This window comes from Lasioglossum baleicum, chromosome 19 (assembly GCF_051020765.1).
Source record: "Lasioglossum baleicum chromosome 19, iyLasBale1, whole genome shotgun sequence".
NCBI lineage: Eukaryota > Metazoa > Arthropoda > Insecta > Hymenoptera > Halictidae > Lasioglossum > Lasioglossum baleicum.
Window position 1 is genome coordinate 2,632,993 of NC_134947.1, and position 18,910 is coordinate 2,651,902.

The following is an 18,910-nucleotide window of genomic DNA, read 5'->3' on the forward strand; positions in this document are numbered from 1 at the left end:
TGGTCCACCTAAGTCCTGGAACCAGCTAAGGGAGGGGGTCATGACCCCCATGACCCCCCCCTGGATCCGCCGTTGCCCTGAAAAGGGCCGATTACAATTGGACTCAAGCCTCAATTGTTCGAAATGTCCTCCGTTTTGTTGAATGCATAATCTGGCTTGCCGGATCGTCTCCCGCATGACGCCGCGAAGGGTGGCCGGCGTTATGTTCGCGATGGCACCGTGAACTCGTGCCACCATCTCCTCAGGCGTGGTTAACGGGCGCTTGTAGACCTCATCCTGTGAAATGATATTTATAAAAGAAAAACAACACGTAAGTATACACGTATACGATAACGATTAAAAAATACCTGAAGAAATAAATGAAAATTTAAATTACCTTCAAGTAGCCCCAGAGGATAAAATCCAGCGGATTGAGATCAGGTGACCGTGGGGCAGTGTGTCCAGACAGGGGTAACCGACAAGGAACCGAGGGGAATACAAGTACCCCCTCTCTGATGACCAGAGCAATATGTGACGTAAGAGGGTATGCATTTAGCAGCATGTACTGCGATTAGATGTATATTGTGGCATAAACATGGAAATGCTAGAATTTCACTATTGCTCTTCTTAAATCTGCTCATTAAAGAATTGTGACTTCCTATCATTACATTTGCATTGTCTACTCCTACTCCCACTACATTATTGACAGACAAATCTAACTTATTTAAGCTATTTATAATACACTTAAATATATTGTCGGCAGTCGCATCTTTAACACCAATTAAGTCTAACATATGAGTTTCTAAATTCTTGTTGTTTATGAATCTCAGTAAAATACTTAAATGTTTAACATTTGAAATATCTGTGCTCTCGTCTACAATGAGAGAAAAATATTTATCTTTTACTGCTGCTTTTATATTGGAAAGTAGATACTTATTTATGACATTTGTAATGATAGCTTTTGTTTTAGTTTTTCCTAATGTCAAACAGTGCGCTATTTGTGAGTCTGTAAATATCATTTGATTTAATTTATTCCACGATTGTAAAACCGGACCAAATGCTAGAGTATTTTAATTCTACAATGTACGACTGCGAAGAAATTCCATCGGCATTAGATGGAATCTTGATGAGTAATGAAACTTATGAAACTGACAATAGCAGCAGCGAAAGTGAAATACATTAAATCAATAGTTATTTATTATTTATCAATAGTTACTTATTTGAACGCCTATATTTTCCTTCGATTTTATTGTACTAGTATATGTAAATATATATTGTATTATGTATATTATTATATTTATTATATTAATTGACTTCTACATCTAAAATACAATTTGTTTCATCTTTCCGATACGAAACTTGCTATGTCCATTCCTTATTTTTATGGCATTAAAAGCAAAAAACTGGTAAAACTTTCTTAGATTTTATTTATTAAATACGTAATATGTATTTACGTTACACGGCATAACCTAAAACTTGCGACATGTCATTTCATCTGTCATTGTTCAGTCCCTATCGCGCACGCGCGACGTGTCTCCCATTCGCCCCGCTCTATTCTCTGCGGTCTTAGTGGGGGACGTTGGAGTGTGCTCATGGTGGTGGAATAGGATAGTGGAAGGGGATAAGGTGGAGAGTCTGGAAGGGGAAAAGATGTTCGTTTCACCATCAATCTGGCCACACTGCCGTGGGGGCCACGCAACAGGACCACCGCGGCCGATCCACCTGTCCTGGAAGGCTTCATTCAAATGGGCGCGGACATTTGCGGCGTAATGCGCTGGCGCACCGTCTATTTGAAAATACATATTCTGCCGGATCGCATAAGGAACATCGTCCATGAGATCCGGCAGAGCATGTTCTAAAAATGTCAGAAACGCCGGGCCGTTCAGTCTATCAGGTAGCATGTACGGCCCGATAACATGCTCGCCACAAATACCGGCCCATAAGTTGACCGACCAGCGGGTCTGTGATGCGCGTTGCCGAACTGCCATCGGATTCTCGACGCTTCACATATGCAAATTGTGGCCGTTGAAGCACCCTTCTCTTGTGAAGAGTGATTCGTCGGTGAAAGAAAGAGTGATTTCGTGACACTTCATCCAACAGCCACCTGCAATACTCAAGCCGCCGCGCGCCGGTCGAAATCCGCTGGTAGCAATTCTTGCACCCGCACAAAGGCAAAAGCCGGGTTTGGGGGGTGAAATTCGCCCCCGGCGGTATTTCAGTCGAACTTGGGCCATTCGATAGCCTATCCAAAAAGACCCGGCTCTGCCAAGTTTCAGCCCCCTATCTCATCTGTAAGGGTAGTTATTGAAGAAAAACGAAAAACCAGTTTTTGGCCCATTTTCCCCATTTATTGACAATTTAAAATTCTGAAAAAAATCTGACATATTTCGGATACTAAGCCTCATATTCGGTATCATTTTCAGATTTTTTAGTTGCAAACTATGGTTGTAATCAATGAAAAACACGAAAAAAATCGAAAAAATGCAGATTTCATATAAAAGTAGAGTCGGCACCGCTTCAGGATTAATTTAGCAATGAGATATTTTGAAAAGTATTATGCTCAATTTTTTTCAGATTTTTTTGAGGGGTGGCACGATGTTCAAAAAAATAAAAACCACTTTTTTCGGCGTTTTTCCTAAGTTACACTTATTTTTTCTGAATCCAAAAAATATATTATGTAATATTAAACATTCTTATGTTCAGAGAAACATCTTCCAGCCCTTAAAACTTGCGTAATACAAAAAAAGAAAACAATGCTATACAGATTATATCCCAATATTTCAAGAGTATTTTCAACAGCGCCGGTTGGTGCAGCGGCTATGGTCTCAGACTGCGGAACCGCTGGAGACTTTTTGGACTACGTTCAAATCCCGCTCGGCTCAAGTTTTTTTTTTTTAATTAGTCAGATGTTTTTTTTTGCTTCCTCACCATACGTTTAATGTTGAACCATTATAAAAATATTTTTTAACTATGTTTAAACTATTTTTAAATAATTTTTTGGGGAAAATATTTCTGGAGTACATTGGACCTTTAATCATTTACGGGCTGTATTACTGCTCTTAAAAATTGTTTACATTTAATTGTACATCGTCTTTACTGTCAGGTCTTTTGTCTTTCTTGGGTGCTTTAAACAGTTATAAAAATCCAGTGTTTTATTTCAGTCTTCGTCGCTATCTTCGTCAATTGACGGTGTTATGTGTTGAGTATCGAAAATCTTGGTGAGTATTTCTGCTGGCCGTACTATGTCTGTCTCGTATCGAGCATAAGATAAATAATAAATAATTGCAGCAACATGGGAGCAACATCCAATAGTGCGATTCCCATTGGCACATTCGCAACAATACCGTTTTATACCCGAATAACCAGTTGAATGTGGTATATAATCTATGTAGCATCTATAAGTTTTTCGGTTTATGTGTCGTGATTTTACTTCGAATTTAACTATGTTATGATTTTCTTTTAAATAACGGACGTTAATGGTGTTTTCATTTTCATCCATTATTTCGGCTAAATACGAAACAGCTTGGGATAATTGATACGATCCTGTTAAAAGGATCTTTAAATCTTTTTCTGACATTTCTGGAAAATCAACAATCTCGTTGGAAGATACGGTTTTAAATGGAGTTTTTCGACGGTTCCAATGTTTTGCTTCTACTTCTTGTGCTAAAGTATTTATTAATTTATCTTCGCTCAATATTCGACTGGTGACATCATCAAAAAGTGTGACATCAGAATTTAGCCTTTTGCCAAACTTGTTATTTAGGAAACATGCAATTCTAAAATATGATTGGACTGTAGGGAGAATTTTATTGTCGAGTTGGTTATGCAAAAGTTGATACTTTTTTCCCAATATACCATGTATGGCCTCGACGACCCATCGTATTTTGGTGACTTTACGCGATGCATTAGATTCCTCGGTAGTTAATTGACGACGTTTGCCTTTCAATGCAGGCATGAGAACATTAAATCCTAATTCTTCTAAGTGTGATGTAACATCACGAAAGCCGCGATCGACAATAAAAAAATCTCCCCGTTCCGTTAAAGTTTGTATTCCATTGGGATCTTCCAGAATGATCCGCATGATTTCAGCATCATTCTGGTTAGCATAAAAAGGTCCAAACATGTCTATAATATACCCATTTGTCGTGCAAACTGTAAAAGATTTACACAAAGGTAACTTCTTCTGACCCGAATAGGATTTCCGCTGGTATGCATTATTGGAACTTTTTTGGTGACGAATATATGTTCCATCGAAAATCAGTGCTAATTCATTATCAATATTGTATAATTTTTTTGCTATTCTAGAAGTTTCATTCTGTATTAAACATTCGCGGGAAATTGCTCTAACACCAAAGTGGAGTGGAAGTATATCCTTTAGAAAACAGTTTATGACTGAATGGCAAAAATCTGATACCTGTTGCTCACGCTCTAAACCAAGTGTTGCAGCTATGAGCTCGTTAGAATTGCCAGTACGCAATTTGAATAAAAATACAACGAGGGCCTGGGTAACGTTACGTTGTTGGGAATTCTTCATGGATGTCATCATCTCACGAAGTTCAATTAGATTTTCCCAAGTTAACCCTGTGAAAACTCTTAGTCGTTCCTCGGACAATGTAAAATCACCAACTGTGTCATTAATAGTTGAACTACTGTTAATTGATAAATATTCAAAGTAAGTTCTGAGTTCTTTAGCTTCCAGTCTACTTGTGTTCGAGTAAATACGAAAATTCATGATAAGCTGTCGATAGAAACGTTTGTTTATTTCAGTGATTAGGGCAGCACCGATATTCTCTTGGCATATATATTTTTCGTATCAGAAACGCATGTTTCCTAGCTTCAGTTGGTACGGTAATGATATTTTGCGTCCTCCTACAGGTAGCAATGAAGCAACATTTGTGAGTTGCAATAACTCTGTCAAATGGTACTTCGAAAAACTCGGTAGTAGATTCGCGAGGGTTATTTACATTACATGTAAATGACGAATCGTCTGTTGTTACAGATAATGCATTATCTGTGTTATCGGAATCTGAAGGTGCTACACTGAGGGATAACGCACTTGAAGATGCATCAAGCATCGATGATTCCAATGAAATCAACGAGGTTTCGTTCAAGGAAGCTGATGCTGAAGATGCTTCAACGATAGATATTGAAGCCGCAGACGTTGAAGCATCTCCAACTTCAACTATAGACGTTGAAGCATCTTCAGCTTCCACCATGGACGCTGAAGCATCTTCAGCTTCCACCATGGACGCTAAAGCATCTTCAGCTTCCACCATGGACGCTGAAGCATCTTCAGCTTCCACCATGGACGCTGAAGCATCTTCAGCTTCCAACATGGATGTTGATGCATATTCAGCTTCCAACATGGATGTTGATGCATATTCATATACCGACGCAACTTCAACTAATGTAGGAATGCTAGATTCGACGGAAGATTCTCCAAGATCAGGCAAATTCTGATGCACATATTCTTTTTGTCTACTCACGATAATACGGCAACGATTGCAGAAAACACCACCTACGGACACTTCCTTTTTGAGTATCCTCGAGAACTTTACAGACTCGAGTACAGTCTTCACTACCTTTTTTCTGCCAGTTTGTTTCCGTAATACAGAATTGCAGTTAACACACCTAGCACGCCGTGTATCACAACTAGCGTCTGACATTTTGACTAAAGAAATTGAAGAAATGAAGAAAACTGAAACACCGGAAAACACTCAACTAACGCACCAGATGAGACGTAACTTATACCGGACAAGAATGCTTCGATTGCTCTCCGTACCGTTTCGAGTTTAGTCTAAGACTGACTGCATTTTCGTATGCTCCCTTGGAACAAGATATTTCGCAGGTAGGGGAAACTGTAAAACGAGTCTTAAAATATATTTTCCTATTGGTAGGTAAAATAAGAAGTGTTTGTTAATCGTTTATTGCTTGTGTATAGCATTTCGGAAGAGTAACTTGACCCTCGGGGTAGGTAAAACCCTCGTTAATAGTCGCCCGTTTTTTAATCCGGTGGTTTATGACCTAGACCCCAATAAAACACTGGATTTTTATAACTGTTGTAGGATTAAGTGGATTCGAGGTAGAAATCAACTTTGCGTGTCCTATGCTTGACAGGAGTGAACTCTTTATTTGTTCTCAGTAGCTACAGGTTGTCTCGCTGTGCGCTCGGGCTAGACTAGACTTTTTGTCGTCCGTCTTCGATGCTCGGTAGCTGCGATTTTCTTCAAATCGTCCTGATTGGCCGGGCCTGTATTCGCCTTTTTCGGCCAATCGGCTATTTTCTCGGGGACTCTCCTTGCGCCTCCCTTATTCCTTGCGCCCTTGGCGCGCTTTGTCTGAACGCGGGGGCGGTCCCAGAAGTTTGGTAATGTAACGGAATTTCCTACGGGCCCGCGGTTCATGACGTGTCCGGCTATCGCCTACCTGCCTAGCTTCGCGGTCCCTTCGGAATCTCGAGATTTACGGCACCCGCACTAACTGTTGGGGCCGAAGGTAACAGGGTCTAACTACCAAAACGTGATACAACAAAGACTCTAAAACGCTCGCTAAGACGAGTAACGGCTTTCCCAAAAACAGCTGTGTGCCAACGGGTTCCATAAATTCGCTCGACCATTTGCACGCCAAATGTTACTAAATGTACGTGCCGATGGCCGCTACACTGTTTAAAGCACCCAAGAAAGACAAAAGACCTGACAGTAAAGACGATGTACAATTAAATGTAAACAATTTTTAAGAGCAGTAAGGTAAAGGCACCAGTAGTTGACCAGTTAAGAGAAGTTTTCCACGCGAACAATAGTAACCACTTGCTCTGTCATCAAATAGCGAGAGTCGATGCCTGAAGACACTCTTCAAGTCTTCTAGATTATGTACCAAGGCCACTTTTTAAAAAAAGTTTACTTATACAAATTTAAGAAACATATTTAAAAATTCAGTAATTGCTTCAGAAGTTGACCACTCTTGAACATGAAAAATCTAGTAATTGACCTTCTTTTCGTTAGTAGTTGACCACTAATACTAGGAATAGGGTTAAAGCAATAATGTTGGGAATCATTTTAGTATCATTTAATTTCAACAATTACCAGCACAAATTACAATTAAAGAATAAAATAAGAAATAAAACAAATCAATTCCATAAAAAGTTTAATTCAGGAACAGAGTAGACGTTGCGAGTTCTGCTCGATTTCGTGGGCTCATTGATATGAGAAAGTACAGCCTTCCAATCGTAGTCCAGCACATCAGGCTTCTCTGGCCACTTCCATAATCGCCCGTACATTTCCATGGATGAAATAGTTGCTTTAGTTTTAGTTACACGAAGAATTTTTCCAGGGAAATGTTTTCCTTCATATAAGAATATTACGTGTTCGTTCACAACTTTTTCAACAGGCAACCAGGCAGGCCATTCATTGTTATTTAACAGTTCGTTGTCTTCGTTGACCTCTTCATTTCCTTCACTTTCTACAACAGAATCTAACATTTCACAACTGGAGTTTGAACTCTCAGAAGAAAATTGTAAGATTTTCTTTGCTCTCTTCAATTTCATTTGACGTGTCTTGTCTTGTTTAGCTCTCTCCTTTTGTTCCTTCTTCATTTGCCTTTCTGCCTCGCGCTCTCTTTTTAATCGTTCAATCTCTTCTTTTTTCTTTATTTTGTTCAGGAAATATTCTTGACAAAGTTTCCCTGAGACAATAAAAGGCATCCTGTCTTTTGGCATTTTCTTTATGTTTGTTTTTTGGTTTCTTACATGTGAATAATAAAGATGTTTTTTAAATGGGCTCGCGACTTTATATGAAGGACCAGCAATAGGCGTAACGCATGAATTGGTCATACTTTGAGGTAGCATAGCAGCTTGGGTAGTTAGGTCGTTTTGAAGCAGTATATCTTGAGGAGTAACATTATTTGAAGCTGTCCCATCAGAATTGTTAACATTGTGGATCAACAGTGATGGAATCGTGTCATCGTTGGCGGGTTGCTCAGTTGTAATGTTTTCATCTTCCAAAATCGACACTGCTGTAACGTCATCATTCAACGATTCTTCAGCTGGGGTGGTATCATCAAGAAACGAGATTGGAGGAATTGTGTCCGCGTTGGCGGGTTGCTCAGTTGTAATGTTTTCATCTTCCAAAATCGACACTGCTGTAACGTCATCATTCAACGATTCTTCAGCTGGGGTGGTATCATCAAGAAACGAGATTGGAGGAATTGTGTCCGCGTTGGCGGGTTGCTCAGTTGTAATGTTTTCATCTTCCAAAATCGACACTGCTGTAACGTCATCATTCAACGATTCTTCAGCTGGGGTGGTATCATCAAGAAACGAGATTGGAGGAATTGTGTCCGCGTTGGCAGGGTCCTTAGCTTCAATATTATTGTCGGGAAGCAACACTGTCGGATTTGTGCTGTCGTTTACAGGTTCCTCAGCTGAAATGGAATATTTTTCCAACTCGATTTGGGTTCTCTTCCATAGCATAAATAAAGATGTATCTTGCGGATTCCCAGTCCACTCTTCTGATGAGCATCGAAATATGTTAACTTTTTCAGGTTCGATATTTTCATTTATAAATTGGAGGCCTTGTTTCCAATACTCTATCCGTGAAAAATGTGTTTCCGTAATTCCGGTTTCAACTGGTTGTTCTTGTCCCGGTATGTTCACTGCTGATGGATTCCGCGGATATAAACCACATTTCCGAAATCCATTGGATAGAATAGATGCAGTTACATTTTTGTGAATCACTTCTTGGAGCAACTTTGGAAAATCTTTTTTTTTTAAAACTGGGGCATCAAGATTCTTAATTCTCCATTCATGTACTTTCTTTTTCCAGTTTTCTTTGACTGTTCTGAAAACAGCAACATCCATGGGCTGTAGTAGATGGGTTGCATTAGGGTAAAGTGCAACCAAAATAATACCGTGATTATGGAAAAATTGGCTTGTTTGGAAGCTTAAATGTGAGGCATGTCCATCAATAAAAAGAATGACAGGTAACGTAGCTTTTGTTGCTACCAACCATGGGTGAAATATATTGGCAACGAACTCAAAGAACGCTTCACATGTCATCCAACCTGAGTCACTTTTACCCAGGCCCCATTTTTCGGGAAAATTGTCAGCAATTTCTTGGGGTATACGTTTGTATTTAAACAAAACTACTGCAGGAGCAACTATACCACTGGTGCTGCCCGTCAACAATACCGTCACACACTCCTTTTCATCTGGATTGACTTGTTGGTAAACAGTTTTACACCCCTTTTTCGCTAACACGTTGTTGCCTTTGGGGTTCAAAAAGAATGCTGTTTCATCACAATTGAAAATCCGTGATGGGTCGTTTAAGATCGTCTCAACATTGTTCTCCTTTAGGTAATTATATACATCGGAAAACCAGTTGAGTATATTAGCACTGGTGACTGCTGCTCGTGAAGCTGTTAGATTTTGTGCAACTCTTTTTGATATTGTAGGATGTCTACTTAAGAAACCCTTTACCCAGGTCTTACCAGGACGATCATTTTTAAACGGGTTTTGACGTTTCACTTCTTTGATAATATGTTCCACGCTATTTACAAGTTCTTCGATCGTAATTGGGAAACCAGCTGCAGCCATTTTTTCAATCCACTGACGGATTTCATTCTCTTCAGTTTTATTTAAAATTGGAGGAGGTCCCATCTTTCTCTCCAAAGGCGATTTACCTTCCACTTTGTATTTAAGGGTTATCCTTGGTACGCCAAATTTACGTGCTGCTGCCCTTATTGGAGTTTTGTGCAAACGAACATCTTCAATGGCTGCTTTCATCGTCTCTTCAGAATACTTTCTAAAGGAGCCCTTGATAGGAGGCATCTCGCGATAAGTAATGAAATAACTTCTGAAATAAATAATTAAATAAATGCATTTTAATTTTTCGTTGGTATTTATAATGTCACGCACATGACTGTCTTAAAAAAGTGGACAATAGTCAATACTTGACCGTGAATGCAATCAATAGTTGACCATGTGGTCATCCTCTAAAACACAGCATGCTACAAAATTTATACTTATATTTTGTACTCCTAACAATCGTAGATGTAAAATGGATGCATTATAAATTGTAAACAAATTTAAATGAGTCACGTTAGTAATTGACCACGCCTGTCAACTTCTGAAAATTGTTCAAAAACAATATTCAGTATTTGACCACCTAATAAACTATTGTTTTTCAAGTTAGAATAACAAAAACAATGCATTTATCACTTATAAAACTCTGTGAGAATATAAACAGCAAATAATTTGTTTGCGAAAAGTTCACAACGTATGGATCTTTTTACCTGAACCGTACAGCTTAACAGAAACGTTAAGGAAATAGAGATATATCGGCATATTACAAACCTTAATGAATTCAGACGTCCGTTGTGACTATGCATGCTTCACTTCGCATGTAATTGTTTTGAAATTCAACCAACAGATAGCATGGCATCCGAGATTCACTTTCATCAAAAGTGCACATCTTATAAAAACCTTATTTTTTACGTTTTTCTATAAAATGGTCAACTACTGGTGCCTTTACCTTAATACAGCCCGTAAATGATTAAAGGTCCAATGTACTCCAGAAATATTTTCCCCAAAAAATTATTTAAAAATAGTTTAAACATAGTTAAAAAATATTTTTATAATGGTTCAACATTAAACGTATGGTGAGGAAGCAAAAAAAAACATCTGACTAATTAAAAAAAAAAACTTGAGCCGAGCGGGATTTGAACGTAGTCCAAAAAGTCTCCAGCGGTTCCGCAGTCTGAGACCATAGCCGCTGCACCAACCGGCGCTGTTGAAAATACTCTTGAAATATTGGGATATAATCTGTATAGCATTGTTTTCTTTTTTTGTATTACGCAAGTTTTAAGGGCTGGAAGATGTTTCTCTGAACATAAGAATGTTTAATATTACATAATATATTTTTTGGATTCAGAAAAAATAAGTGTAACTTAGGAAAAACGCCGAAAAAAGTGGTTTTTATTTTTTTGAACATCGTGCCACCCCTCAAAAAAATCTGAAAAAAATTGAGCATAATACTTTTCAAAATATCTCATTGCTAAATTAATCCTGAAGCGGTGCCGACTCTACTTTTATATGAAATCTGCATTTTTTCGATTTTTTTCGTGTTTTTCATTGATTACAACCATAGTTTGCAACTAAAAAATCTGAAAATGATACCGAATATGAGGCTTAGTATCCGAAATATGTCAGATTTTTTTCAGAATTTTAAATTGTCAATAAATGGGGAAAATGGGCCAAAAACTGGTTTTTCGTTTTTCTTCAATAACTACCCTTACAGATGAGATAGGGGGCTGAAACTTGGCAGAGCCGGGTCTTTTTGGATAGGCTATCGAATGGCCCAAGTTCGACTGAAATACCGCCGGGGGCGTATTTCACCCCCCAAATCCGGCTATAGCCTTCGTATGGGTGTATCGATTCGTCCCTCAAAATTCTCTGGACACTCGACCGGCTGATACTGTGTAGAACAACAACATTATTTAAATAACATTTCTTTTCGCTTTGACTTACCCTGTTTGGCGACTGACGTCGCGCACGCTTACGGTGCCATCCTCTTCCTCCATTTCTCGGACACGACCCACATTCCGCATGGATCTCGTTGTTCTTCCTCTTCCGGTGTCCGGTCTAGGGCGATCGAAACACCCCCTCGAATATAACCGGTTCGCCAAACGCCGGATGTAATTCGGTGACGAGAGTCGGATGTGTGGCTGCTCTCGCCTGATACACCTGAACGTGGCATCAGCATTGCACCCGCAGCGGCCGTAAGCGAGAATGATGTGAAAATTTTCTTGCGAACTGATTATGATGCGACAGAGACTTAGACTGACTGCAGCTTCTCAAAAAAGCTGCGAACACCCCCGAATATCCCCATCACGAAGGAAAACTGAGGATACAACAACATTCTAAAAAGCCGCATGTTTTGCAGGAGTTGAAAGTGCAGCAGTGTGACTCTTGCCTTTCCTCCACGATAGAAAACAGGGATCCTCGTCTCCGCGGAAGGGATCGAGCCATAAATCTGCAGTGTCCGTGGGACACGGTAACGAAAAATTTACACCCCGAACAATAACCAGCTTCTTAATTTTTTCGACGCCCGCATTTCATCGGGCATTTACAATAAACCATTCATACAACTATTTCCACTCCGCTACAAATATTTCAATAGAAATTTACATTGTCGATGTCTGTTTGTATAATCTACTAGCGAAGTGAGCGAGCAACAATTCCCAGACCAGTCATAAAATAAAATAAAGTAAGTAAAAATTAGTTTACGCAGTTTTTACACTTTGTCGATCATGATTATACATTGTAACGTTGCCCGTATTCGACCGGCTTGTTGACCGGCGGAAACGGTCAACCCCGAGAATTTACAGCCGCTGAGGACGGGCCGTGCGCGGCCGCGCTGACACGGTCCTCTCGGGACAAAGGTAATTGACGAGAAGAGTCGAATCGGACGCTAAGTATTGTTCGGGCGCCAGGTACTCGGAAGTACCGCACTAAGAAACACGAAAGTCCCGCGTTCGAGGAAGTCGAACACGAGCTGCGACTCTTCTCGCGATCACGAACGAACTTCGACGACACGGACTGCCAGGAATTCGGACACAGGGAATAACGGGGACAGCCCTCGCGGCAGGACGGATCTCGCAGGTCGGAAATGACTTGAAACAATTAGGGCTCGAATGAATTTATTCGTTGTCAGGAGATAAATTACAGAGGGGCGGCCACGTGGCCGCAACCCGGGAGCCCGCGCTCCTTGTACACTTGTGCGATGGATCGTCGATCGCGGAGCGCGTGATTCGAGACTTCGCGATTCTAGAAAGTACGGTACGACGGTACAATGCACGTCTCAACGGAGACGGGATTCGCGAAACGCTGATGTTCGGCGTAGTCTCGACGGACCGGCGCGCGATTGCCGAGCGCGATGGACGCTATTTTACCGAATTCGCTGTTCCCGAAATTATCCCTTCTCGACGCGGCTCCTAGAGGAAGACTTCCGACGACTCGAAGGGGGAGACTGTTCGCGAAGGCTCCAAGCGTATCAGAGAGTACGCGAGCACCAATGCACGAGGCCCAAGGCCTCGGCAATCACCAATGGTCCGAGGACGATACGCACTCGCTTCGTCCTCGCACTAAATATCGAGCCAACCCGAAATGCGAACGAGGATCACTAAATCGACTTACCGTGCTGCGTTCAGCTATTCTTAATACTGTGGCCGGAACTCAGGGCCTTCGCTCGGGAATTGTTCTCGGAAGTATCGCGAAGAAAAACCACCCGCGACGCGTACTACGTTCTGTTCGACGGAACACGGAAAAATGTGTGCGGCAGCGAAATTGCGGAAACTCGACTGATCGGTCCTAGTACCAGCGCGACAGTGATCCTTCGTCGCATCGACGGAGCGCTTCGATTCTCGATCTCCCCACTCCTTTCGTCTTGCCGAAATTCCCTATGGGCGCACCCGCAACGCAACTACTCTAGTCGCAGGATCGACCTATCAGAACGGGTCGTTGGACCCACGACCTGTCAAACACCAATGGCCGATCGTCGAAGGCGATCGGCGAGGACTCGTCCTCTTAGGCGCTCCTCCGCACCACCCTTGCCGGGGCCGACTGTAGGAGGGTGAGACGCCGGCTGGACCACCAAAATGCCGATGTTACGTTGTTGCAGCCCCATTGTTCTGGCACGTCGTCTCCGAGTTTACGGGCTCGTGTGCATCGGTGCCTTTTGCCACTTCTCCGGATCCGGAATGGTTTTTGTTGGCGGCCAATATTTCGTCGTCGGGTGATCCTCTGGTGCGGGGCGCCTTGTCGGTATTTGTTGCTTCCTAGGCACGCTCCCGAGAGTAGTTGCTCTCGGTGCGTGCAACAGATGGCATTAGAAGCGATTCTCGATTTTAATCTCTTCCTCAAGGAGCGTTCTAAGTTGCGGGTGGTTCTTGCATACACTAACGGTCGGTCCGGTTCACTCCCGATACGGTTCTCTGACCGTTTATCAAACGGAGAAGTGACGTCGCAGACTTGCAACGTCACAACTCCCCCCCCCCCTTAAAATTTGGACCGGACCAACCGGTAGGAGTCGACCTCGTGATCCCCCGGTTCGCAACTTTGGAACAGTCCCCTCGGAAGTGCAACCTTTACATAATGAGCCTTCACCAACATAAACACGAATACTCACACTCAATCCTTACCCTGTTCTCCTTCTCCTTGTACGAAACATGACCTTACACTGCACCTCGGACGAGAGTCACCTATATCTACTCTACGGGGAAAAGGTTCTCTACCAGTCCTACAAAATAACTATCCCAAACGCTCCGGATACGAAACTATAATTTCTTTTATTTCTTTTTCTTTTCCCGGATTACAAATAACGGAATGTTTTGTTCTTTGCGGGATTACAGTTATTCTGGACCACCTTCTTGCGACCATATTTGGGCAGCGGTCCAGCTTTTCTAACTAAACCAAAGTAAAACGGAACTAAACTGAACTCAACTTGATTGGGACGGAATTACATCCCTACTGAACCGCGGAATTTAAGCGCTCGCTGCTACGTTGTTTACGCCTTTTATGGCCTTGGCGGGGCCCCGATTTTGGCCCTATATTCCGCATTCATTTTGCGCCAGTAATCGGCGCAATATGGGCACGTGCGGACGGACTCTCCCTTCAGCCCGCAGCGGAAGCAGTGCGGCCGTACTGGCTCTGGGCACTGGCTACGGTTGTGGCCCCTTACACCGCAGTTCCAGCATGGCCTTTTGATGACGACTTCCTCCGGTCCTTTTCCTACGTCGAGAAGACTCGGAATTTCGGTAGTCCTGGCGGTCTGCGGGCTCGTATCTTTCTTGACCCCCGGATATGTCGTTGTTTTGCCGTGATCTGGTGCTCCTTTTTGGTTGGTTGGGGCCTCCTTCGGTCGTTGCTGCACTGCGGGAGTCGGGATCTCTCGTGGCCTCGGTTCGTGGGTTGGCGTCGGGGCCTCTTTTGCCTTTGGTTCCTCCGTTGGCGCCGGGGTCACTGGCAGGGTACGGGGCGGATATTTAAAATAGCTCTGCAGTGCCTGCAGATGCTGCGTCGTCCTCGTAAATAGCTTATCCAGCTCCCCGTACTCCCCCGGTAGCTCGGGAGTTACCGCGAGGACGGCCTCTCCCGGTTCCTCGGGGTCTTCCCCTCCCCCTTCGCGGGACTGTGGCGGCGCCTCCTCCGTCGGCTGCTGTGGCGGGATCGGGCCCGGGAGTTCGGCATGAACCTCTTCCAGGGGTCCTAGGAGGTCGGCTACTGATATTGCCGGAGCCTGTTGGTGGGGACGACGGAAGTTCTCCCTCATCCTCCCCACTACTGTCTCCATGGACTCTAGGTCCTCCACCATCAGTTCGTAAATATCCGCTACCCACGGATCCACCTTGAAGTTCTGCATCTGAAATTGTATTATTTGCAGTGTTGGGCCGTTCTCCTTCCCCTTCTACGGGCGGAGTGTACGTTTTCAGATCTTCGACGTGTGCTTTTCCCACGTCCCGGCCCTCTAAGGTTGTAAGCCGATACACTACCGCTGATAACTTTTCCGAAATCCGGAACGGTCCCGCGAACTTTGGACAGAGTTTCGCCGCTACATTCTGTGCCGCCGATGACAACACCCGGTTCCGTCGTAGTACTAAATCTCCTATCTCGAAATTCACGTTTTTCCGCCGGAGGTTATAATATTTGGATTGCGTTTCATACGCTCTATCCAAATTTTCCGCTACCCAATGTCGCAGAGTTGGAAGGTGTGAGACGCGGTCCTTCCACTCCCCGGAGTTCGCTACTTCTAATTCTACTGGTGGCTCTACTTGTGCTCTACGACAAGCCGCTGGCGTAGGCTCTCGTCCGAAATTCAGAAAGGCCGGAGAAGCCTGTAGTACTGTATGGTGCGCAGTGTTGTAGGCGAACCGAAATTTAGAGATATTTTGATCCCAATCCCTATGATCTTTCCCTATGTATGATACGATCATCGTTTTCAACACCCTGTTCACCCTTTCGACGGGATTCGCCTGCGGGTGATACGGCGGTGTTGTCGAGATCGTAATTCCATACTTTTTCGCCAGTTCGTGAATTGTTTTATTAACGAACTCGGTACCGTTGTCCGTTAATAGTACTTCGGGAGTTCCCCACCGCGAAAATACCAAATTCTCGAGAGCTTCCGAAATTTTTGCCCCCGTGGCCTTCCTGAGAGGGCAGCATTCCACCCACTTTGTGAAGAGATCCTGCATTACCAGCAGATAGGCGAATCCTGCACGACTAGGTGGAAACGGGCCCATTATATCTGCCGCGACTACCATCCAAGGAGCCGAAATGCGACGCCTACCCATTAGCCCGGAGGGGAGAGACTGTTCCACCTTCGTCATTTGGCATGTGGGACAACGTCGCACGTATTCGACGACAGTTCTAAACATCCCCGGCCAGAAATATTTTGCCGCTATTCTGTGGTAGGTCTTTTCCACTCCCAGATGACCCGCTTGCACCTCGTCGTGCGACTCTTTCAAGATCTCATTCCTCCTATCTGCCGGAATTACTAATTTCCATTCGCTAAGATCCCCTCCCAAAATTTCTGCAATAAGTGGATCTGTACGACGGTAATAAAGCTGACCTTCTCTAATTGACCACGCGGGGTGTTGCTCCGGATTTGATTCAACTGCACGAACTTTTTCGTCAAACCAATCTAATCGCGTTGCGGCTACTATTGGCAATTTCTCCCCTTCCGTTTTTATCCCTTCAAACATTCTTGATAACGCGTCTGGAACGTTATTCAGCGAGCCTTTTCGGTATTTTATTTCGAAATCATATTCGAGCAATTGTAATGCCCAACGTGCTAATCTGCCCGAAGGGTTGGTTAGCTGTCGTAACCACCGAAGGCTGCTGTGATCCGTAATGATCGTGAATTTATAACCTTCCAGATACGGCCGGAATTTCTGCACGGACCACACGACGGCCAGGCATTCTAATTCTGTCGCGGAATACTTGCGTTCTGCCGAATTCAATGAACGACTCGCGAACGCTATCACCCTTTCCTCCCCCTCGATTTCCTGAACTAATACCGCCCCGAGCCCCACCATACTAGCGTCTGTCTGCAGGGTGAACGGGATTTCAAAGCGTGGGCATGCGAGAGTTGGCGCGGTAGCTACTAGTGAACGTAATTTTTCGAAGGCGGATTGTTGACCGTCCTTCCACTCCCACGCCCTGCCTTTCCGCAATAAGATGTTCATTGGCTCCGCTATTGTTGCGAAGTTCGGAATGAATCTTCGATACCACGAAGCCATTCCGAGAAATCGTCTTACTTGTTTTATATTTCGCGGTGCGGGGAAAGACAGGACGGGTTCAACTTTCTCCGCGTCCACTTTCAGCCCTTCGCGGTTCACCACGAATCCAAGATATTTTACTTCATCCCTGCAGAATTCGCATTTTTCGGGATTCACTATTAACCCTGCCGCTTTAATTTTGTCTAAAACCTTTTTCAGCCAGACTAAATGCTCTTCGTAAGTGGCGGTAGCGATAATTACATCGTCCAAATAGGCAAATACATGGGGTTCCATTTCCGGTCCTATTAAACGATCCAATAAACGTTGGAACGTAGCCGGCGCCCCTGTGAGTCCGTATGGCATTCTTCGGAATTGATATAGTCCTTTGCCCGGAACCGTGAACGCGGTAATTTCTTTACTACTTTCTTCTAGCGGAATTTGAAAGTAAGCTTGCTTCAAATCGAGGGTGGAAATATAGCGACCCGCGCGCAACTTATCTAGAATGCCTGTCATCAACGGGAGTGGGTACGCGTCTCTTTTCGAAACTGCATTGACTTTGTGGAAATCTAAACAAAAGCGGTACTTGCCATTCGGCTTCTTTACCATTACAATGGGGCTTGACCACTCACTTTGTGAAGGTTCTATTATTCCTTCCGCTAACAACGAGTCTACCTCTTTGTAGATTGCCTCCCGTACTATTGGTGATGTATTATACGACCTCTGTTTAATTGGTCTGGCATTACCTACGTCAATTCGGTGAGTGGTCAATGTGGTAATCCCCGGTATTTCCGCTGTCACGTTAACCTTTTTCCGACGAGCTGTTAGACCCGCGGAAGCCGGTTACCTTCGGGCCTTGCAGGCGCTGAGACCAGGCCGCGTGCAAGCCGAGTGCACGCGGTCCGCCCGAGACAATACGAGACTCGAAGATTCGACGATTTCCTCACGAAAGCTAAAGGTTCGGGCGCCAGGCACCGCAAGGATGCCACACGTAACGCAAAGCACTGCTCGAGCTCGGAGAAGCCGAGGTCGAGAGCCGAATCTTCGAGATACGCGGATCGAAAATGACGTCGCGACTGGGCCAGATGGTTCGAACACGGGGTGACTAGGACAGCCCTCTCGGCAGGACGGATCTCACAGGGAATCGAATAATTCGACTACGATATGGTCTCGAGCTATTTATTGTAGCAGTCGTTGATTTACAAAATCAGTGGCCGCGACCCGAGAGCCCGCGCTCTTCATACAAGATAGCGAAAAGATGGCCGTTCGCCGCGCGGTTGTCCTACCGATTTCGCTCGCAACGATACCGCTGACAATGATCGTCGTTCCGTTCACAACGAACTTCGGAAACGCGAGGCGCAGATGACCGGCGAACTGCGAGACTGGCGCGATGACTTCCGCACGTGAATCGCCCCGACGCGTACGTTATCGATTACGCGATCGAACGCCGACGGACAGAACACGCGTTTCGACAGGAGACACAGGATTCGAGAAACGCGAAGATACCGAATTGAATTACTCTCACGAACGCGACTCCTCGGAAGACACTCTTCCGCACGCAATTTACAGAGGAAAACTCTCCCGAAATATTCCCGAACAATCTCAAAGCATTCCGAGAGGAATGCGAGCGAATTATCGAGGACGGAACGGGAAGCGTTCGTCCTCG

General features: G+C 43.9%; 2 protein-coding genes across 5 annotated transcripts in view; one reads left to right on the plus strand and one right to left on the minus strand.

Moving 5' to 3' along the window:
- Positions 1-1,967, minus strand: part of LOC143218339 (52 kDa repressor of the inhibitor of the protein kinase-like) — a 6,227-nt gene extending 4,260 nt beyond the window's left edge. Inside the window, 3 exon segments of the mRNA XM_076443472.1 lie at positions 377-544; positions 648-853; positions 1,643-1,967. Of these exon segments, the coding sequence (XP_076299587.1) occupies positions 377-544; positions 648-853; positions 1,643-1,967 (699 nt within the window).
- LOC143218528 (uncharacterized) overlaps positions 1-18,910 on the plus strand; it is a 121,906-nt gene that overhangs the window by 81,524 nt on the left and 21,472 nt on the right. For 2 of the 4 annotated variants that reach the window (XM_076443753.1, XM_076443754.1), the window contains exon 5: positions 1-18,910. This exon is cut by the window's right edge. Coding sequence is in view for 1 of the 4 variants with exons in the window: in XM_076443754.1 (XP_076299869.1) it covers positions 5,194-5,439 (246 nt within the window). In the remaining 3 variants the exon portion in view is untranslated. The other 2 variants (XR_013011105.1, XR_013011104.1) reach the window with 2 other exon arrangements.